Source organism: Melanostigma gelatinosum, assembly GCF_949748355.1.
Source record: "Melanostigma gelatinosum genome assembly, chromosome: 5".
NCBI classification, from domain to species: domain Eukaryota; kingdom Metazoa; phylum Chordata; class Actinopteri; order Perciformes; family Zoarcidae; genus Melanostigma; species Melanostigma gelatinosum.
The window spans coordinates 9,646,258-9,653,798 of NC_136638.1; the positions used below are offsets into that span (position 1 = coordinate 9,646,258).

General features: G+C 45.3%; 1 protein-coding gene across 1 annotated transcript in view; it reads right to left on the reverse strand.

Moving 5' to 3' along the window:
- Positions 1 to 1,250, reverse strand: part of gpc4 (glypican 4) — a 30,439-nt gene extending 29,189 nt beyond the window's left edge. Inside the window, exon 1 of the mRNA XM_079268874.1 lies at positions 524 to 1,250. Within this exon, the coding sequence (XP_079125000.1) occupies positions 524 to 680 (157 nt within the window). The 5' untranslated portion in view covers positions 681 to 1,250. The remainder of the gene's footprint in view (positions 1 to 523) is intronic.
- Between the last annotated feature and the right edge of the window lie 6,291 nt (positions 1,251 to 7,541).

Sequence of the window (7,541 nt, forward strand, 5' to 3'; positions counted from 1 at the left end):
ACAAATGTTTCACTGCCCCCCCCCCCTCACAACTTCACAATGTACTGTAAGTTTCAACACATGAAAAAAGAGAAAAGGCCCCACGTCTGCATGATTAACCATGTTTCCACACAGACGTTGACAGAAGCACAAGATGTACAGAAGTGACAGTTTAACTCTTCTCTACTGTTTCATGTCGCCGACTTCTGAACTTCATGACATTTATTTTACTTTTAGAAGATTTTGTCAACAAGAAAACCATCTGGAGAAACATTTTTAAAAGAGTTGTGACTTTGAGGAGCCAACTGTCTCCACTGTGTTTGAGCCGATAACAATGGTGCTGCATTAAGACCTTTACCCAGGCCCGCATTATGCTAACGGTGCTAGCTTGAAAAGAAAAGTTCTCATTAGCCTAAGGACCACCGGGGGACTTCTCCGGGACCCGCGGGGGGTCCCCGGCCCCCACTTTGGGAACAAACTGCCCTGGACTACAGTAGTTTAAGGTTATAAAAAGCCAGAACATATAAACACTGAAATAGCTCACCGTTGACTCCTTTGTTGGGGACATCGTTGACGTTGAAGCCTTTGGAGCTGTACGCGGCTCGGACGTCGTTGCAGTTTTTCAACTTTTGCTCCGCAGTCATCGACGCACACAACACGACCAGCGTGCTCACCACACACAGCACCGACACGGGCTTCATGGTGCGGCAGCAGGAGCAAGACGCTACAAAGTTACCCGCACAAAAAAAGTATTTAAAAAAAAAAGTATATATATATATATATAAAGTCGCTCAGGTGTGTGTAGCCTAGCACAAAGTTTCAGCGACTCCCACGCCGAAGGGTCCTCATGGAGCCGCTTCAGCTCAACAGATACTTCATTCACAGCTCGGAGGCTCACACAACTGTGGAGGGAGGAGAAGAAACACACCGACAATCACGCAAACCTCGTCCGTTTAAAATCACGGGTGTGTTCCGTGAATGTCGAGTTCCAGCCTCAATCGAGAAAAATACGTGAAAAAAATAAACTAAACGAGAGTTTTAAAACATGGAAAAAGTTTTCTTTTTTTTTTTAACTGCAGGTAAGAAACTCAGAAGCACTTTTCTGCTTCACGACTTCGACGGCAGTTTAAATCACAGGAGGAGAGTGAGACGGTGGGAAGTGGCTCCTTTTTCTGCTTCCTTTCCCTTCTTTTTCTCGCTCTCTTTTCCAGACTCGAGGCCGCGGGTTTCTGCAGGACAGGACGCTGCTGGTCGAACTGGGATCCAGATGCGAGCAGAAAACCCTAGTGGACACCCAGGAGTGAGTGCAAGTTCCGGGGACAAAGACCTGGAAAACAGGAACACCAGGGGTGGAGCATGGAGCAGGGACTTGAAAAGCTGCCTCTCTCTCCTTCTATAAAGTCTACACTAGTGGAAACAGGCGGAAACCCACGGTTCTGAAAAGTGAAGCCAATGCAGAAGTGCCTTGAGTTTAGATTTGTTTTTAAACAGCCACCAGGGGGCGACTCCTCTGGTTGGAAAAAGCATGGAAGTGTATGGGAAAATCAGCTACTTCTACCAAGATGTATTACCTCAGTAAACATTGTGAACATGAGTTAGAAGTCATCTTCAATACAGCATGATGTCCATTTTTAAATGATGGTCCCATTTAGAGTCAAATAGACGACATATAGACGTTCCTATTGACAGTCTATGGTCTTGAAAATCAGGACTGGAGCTGATGGCGGAGCATGAGCACTTATTGGTCCACATCACATAAGGAAAGCAAACACTAGATTACCAAAAGTCCTCAAAAACCACAAATCTCTTTAATTGCGGAGGCCCGCTTGACCTGGGTTTGAGGGGGCTTTCTTATCCGCTTTAACTGTCAGACTGGAGATAACCACAGATAAAAGTCCTTTGAACTAAAGGTCTGTCCTGACGTTAAACAAGTGAAATAATGAGTGAAGATGAGGGGCTTTCTCTCTCGTGGACCCATTGGAAATACCCGTAAGACCATTAGGGGTCCCAAACATTTTCAGAACACTTTGTGATTGAAGCTTGTCCGTGATGATGCATGTTAAGACATTATGGTGCAGAATTCATTGTTTTTTTGACGATCTGCTGTCTTCGCTGCCTGACAGAGAGCACATGGCAGTGAAGACACATTTTCTCCAAATGTGTTATTTCTGTCCGGCCTTTATTATCCGATGCTTCTTGGTTTGTTTAAAAACCATTGGATTAAAACCCGGCTCGTGGTACCGTAGCCATGCAGTCCAAATTACAGGCCGGTTCCTTATACAAACACAGGTCGGGCTGCTTGCAGTGGGGCCACCGTGCCTCTTATATGCAGCTGCCTGTCATATAGCGCGGCCAGTGTTATAAACTAGAGTAAACAGTCTGCCGGGAGCACGGCGGAGCCGCACGAGTGGACGGAGATGACGAAAGTTCTTATAAAAGTGATGGAATTAATGATGAATTACAACACAATTTGCTTTATTTTTTGGCACAAACCGTCTGAACAATCCCGCTGTTGCGGTACATTCCTATGAAATAATCCCCAAATCACTCCAAGCTTCAGTTGAACTGATTCTTGTTTGTGTTGAAGCATCCGCAGAACGCCCTGGAGATAAACGCCGAGGTCGAGGGAAAACTTGAGCAAATCCCTTCAACACAAAACAAGGTAATTTTCAGGCCGAATAGTTTCAACCTATACACGTGTCTGAAATGTTGGAGCCTGCATCCGCACTGAAATGTTACTTCTGCAACGTTTCAAAGTGCCATCTGTTCAACAGATACCCAGAATCCCCCCGTATCCTGGCCCGGCCTCGACTCGCCAAAGAGCATCTCTCGTGTCCTTCCCTCACGTGTTACTTCTTTCACATTGTTGCACCACTTGTTTTCTTTTGCCGACTCTCAGGAGCAGTTAGTTGGATCTGCCGTCGTGACCTTTGCCCTCCTTGCGACTCACTTCTTCTTGTGATACCGGGGGGAAAAAAGCCATTTCAGTTAAATTTCACCCTGATAAGACAATCCGTTAAATCCAAGGAATGTAAAAAGGTGAACTGTCAGCCTCTAAATTCACCCTGACAGTTTTCCCCTCTTCACGATGAAATGCTAACAAAGTTTGAAATATTGGATATAGAATTCAATCAAGCGCACACATTTTGAACCCAGTCTTGTCCACAAATAAGTCGTAATAAGACTTCTTACCCCCTGTGTTTAAACATGCCCGGACTTGTGGTGTGCGTGTGTGTGCGTGCATGTGTGTGTGCGCACACACATCCAATGGTTTGGGGGGGGGGGGGGGGTTAGCACTCAGCAAAATGACATTCCTCCTTTTGTGTCCACATTCCTCGGGCGGCTCCATTCATTCCGTGTGACTGCGGCTGCTGCAGGGGTTGCCGAGGAGCGGGAGGAGGATGCTGGAGCCGCGTGCATGGGAGAGCGTGGGCCCAGGCGCTCCCCTCCACGGGCCAACAAAAGGTAAGAAAATGGTCCAGTGCCATGGTAATTAGACATGAATGAGCTTTGAACGACGTGGCGTGTCTCAGGCTTTTGCTCTCCAGCAGAGGAATTTCAACCTCCAGCTTGGTTAAAAAAAGAAGAAAAAACAATGGGACTGGTGCCCGGGCACACTCAAGCACCTGAAACACATTGTTATTTTAATTCACGTGCACTGCTCGGTGACCCCTCGGGCTCGTGAAGGTACCCAAGCCCAAACATCTTTGTGCGACCATGAAATGATGCTGGAATACATATTCATTAGGGACTCAGTCACTCAGGCAGAAAATGCAACAATTGCTGATGCTCCGCTATTCTCACTGTTCCTAACGTCAAATCGACCTTTCTCTCTCATAACGCCTGCCGTTCCAACATTGCCCCAACATTACCCGAAGAAAACACATGAACTCTGCATCTCAATAGGCCCGTTTGCCCTTTCTCCAGGCTGGCATTAGCATTCAGAGTACACCCCCCCCCCCCCCATCGTTTCATTGTTGAGCCGCGAGTGAGCGTCTGTTACCTGGTTGAGGTGACTCCAGGGGTAAAACTAATGGGGTTCAATGTAGAGAAACCCCGCAGAGAGCAGATGTCATGCCCAGGGTGGTTCATCATCACATGCTGCTTTGAGGCTCCGGAGGACTAGCAGCACACTCCAGAGAAACATAAATGATGTGATTCACGAAGGGTTTTGAAGTGGATCAGAGGGTGAAAGGCACATAAAGTAACACACATATATACCTGCAACATTGTGTGTCCTGTTCATCACCCCTGTGGCACCCCATCCATTTTCTCTCCCTTATCGTAAACGATGCCCTAAAGATATAACGTTCAAGGTGTTCGAGCTGATCGTTCTACGTTTCTTTGGTTACACACTTTTCTTAACAATCTAGCCTCCCCCACCGTTTCCTCTGTTGCTAACCTAGATGGACATTTCGACAACAGCGGAGAACTCGTTGCATATAATTGAGCTAAAGCTGAGTGGTGGTGACGTGAAGTCAACACAAAGACCGGGTCAGTAGCAGGGGTTTGTCTCATTAGTCCACAAGCTGAAGAATGTTGCTTCAAAAATCATTTGAATAGACTTTATAATCACTACAATGGACTCTACAAAGACTCATGGGAACTACAGTTGCAATAGTTGTTTTATCTTAATTAAAATAGGGTATTCAAATGTTAATGTCCTGTTATCATAGATTTAATAGAAAATACCAGAGAGAAAAGAGAAAACCACAAAAACTGAAAACCTGTGAAGCAGGAAGTGAGAAGGAAGTGAAGCAGTATCTGGCCTTTTCCAATTTCTGTAACTGTGGATCAAATGTAGGCGCAGAGAGCAGTCGAGATGATAATAAAACAGTTAATAGTTTTTCACTAAACGTGCTGTTTCAGTCTAGTGTACTGTGGCTGCTGTTGGTGTACAAACCAGCAACTGCAGTTTGTACAATGGCTCACTTCCTGATCGACAGATGAGCTTTGTTCTGTTAATTAATATATATTTAACATTGAGGTTCATCTCATGTTACATTTAAAACCAGTTTACAGGAGTTTTAACTTGGAGCTGCTCTTTAAATTTGATGTGCTCGGCTAGATATTTCCTTTAAACTGCCTTCGATATACATTTAGACACGAGAAATACATTATTATGCATTATCATATTTGTTACGACTGTATTTATGACAAAAGCCAATCTGCACAATAGTACACGTGTCCACCATCACTGTACGATTACAGGGTCCGAAAAACATTCCTGGCAAAGACATTCTTGGCTTATGAGTCAAAACACCCGTCTCCCATCACGACTGCTGAAACATTGTGAAATAATAAAACCATATGTCTTTCCTCAACACAAGAAATCACAAAACACGAAAACATGTTTAGTTTATTATACATTTCCTCATCAGCATTTAACTGAAACAAAAAACAACAACATATTTTACGACTGGGCATTGGTTCTGATCAACCCTCAACATGTCTCATGACTAGAACAGGTGTAACGTAAAACATGAATGAAGGCTGCGTTCTGTTGAGGTGCACTCTGGGTACTCTGCTGCATGCTGGATCCCTGACCGCACCACACCTGAATGGAACAGAGCCACCGTCGTTGCTCTCAGTTACACCTGTGCTCTGTGCCTGTTCAGGATGCCTAAGAGGTGGATGGGTGGCTACTCGGACTGTGCTCGGCAGCAGATACACTTTCAGCTTTAAATGAGTGTCTTTCCAAACATCCCCCCCCCCCCAGTCTAAACAAAGGAGCCGGAATCCAGTTTTCACCCCACAACCTAAACAAACTAAATCTGACTTCAAACAGAACATAGAAGGAGAAACAATTGAATACAAACGTGAGACTTTGAGAATATGTGAGCTCAATGCAAACCAACTCAGTAAATTACACACATTTATATTTCACATTACTCATCGCTTTTCCCCACAGTGCCAAAGAATAAGCTCAAACATTCGCAGCGATGCGTCACAGTCCAGCCCACAAACCACAGAGTCTTGTGAAACAGGCCAATATTTCAAATAAACATTTTTTTTTGTAAACATAGCAACACAGAGAAACATCTGTACAGTCATCAGGCTGCTTTAGAGATTTAGGCTTTTATGATCTTTTGTTGTGGTTATCGGGCTGTTACTTTTAAAAAAATCATCAGCGTTGGAAAGCAAACACTGACGGTGGGAGTGTGAACACTTGAGCTGACGGAATCAGTCTGAGATCATTTAGCTATCACTAGGACACAAACAATGAGAGATAAGGGGGGGGGGGGGTAAAGCTGGTGGAGGCAGTTTGTTTTTGGTGTCATTGGCAAAAATGACATAACAACCTTTCAGCACATTATAATTCAAGTGGTCTGAGAAGAAAACTAGACCTCGGCTCTTGTTTTCTGCCGTCAGAAAATCGAGCACGTGACAACAAACTTTGGCCAATCACAAGTCATTCCAGAGAGAGGGCGTTCCTATTGGCTCTTCTACATATGCAGATGCACGTGCACGTCCCTTCAGATGGTGAAAGCCTGATTGAACGGCGGAATATCCTGCAAAAGAAAGTTGCTATTCCAGCACTGCCAACGACTGCCTACGCTGCACAGCGAACCAAAGGAAGACGGAGTTGAGTCGATGTTTATCCTTCTGCTCCTACCTCACAGCTACGGTTAGCAGGAGGCTAAACTATTAGCATCCTTTTCTCTCCAACTCTGAAACTCATCTTAAAGGTCTTCACAGGCCCACACGTTTCCAAAGACAACGGCCTTGGGATCCCAATCACGATCGAGATAACGTTTAAATGCATGACCGGTACTCGTACGTATGCACGTGCTCCTCTGGTGGGAGGGGCTTAGCGCTGTAGTTTTTTATTCTGCCATTTTTTTTGCCTTTTCCAGAAACCTGCCGACCCTGGCGTACCACTCAAATAACAAAATGCTGAAAGGTTATAATGGATTTCTTTTGCCAAATTACTCCATGAATAAAGTGGCTACCGCAGCTTTAAGTAGTACCAGGGCATCTTAAGGTACAGTGCGAGTTCAAATAAGGGTTTCACCTCAGCCTCTGGGGAGAAGGAGTTCACAGCAACTCCCCAGCTGGAGCTCAGTCCTGGCAGCAGATCAGTCACTGCCACGGAAGAGAGTAGCAAAAGTTTTTTCTTCTTCTTCCAACTTGGTTCTGCAGGGCAGTAACGCGTTGCAGACCGGGAGCATTTTTAAAAAAGGTCTGTTGCGTGTCTGTTCTCCAAGGAGCTCCTCACAGGTCCATGACACAGCCGTATCATGACGAGGCCACCCGTCAACTCAGTCTTCACACGGAAGTCAGTAGAGCAGGGAGGAGGCGAGGCAAGAGGGCACAAAAGTCAAAGTGGGAGTTTGTTATTTACACGACGCCGTGGGTTGATCTGGTGTGCTTTAACGGGTTTTGTTGAGGACAGACAGTGATTTTGAATGAAACAAAACAGGGTCTTGATGAGAAATGTAGCACTTATTGTTTGACGCTCCCTTTGATGAGCCACTGAACTTTATACCGGGAACCGTAATCAAAAGATACCCCAACCAGTTCCACAGAGTTGGTATTGAATCCTAGGGGGAGAGAGAGAG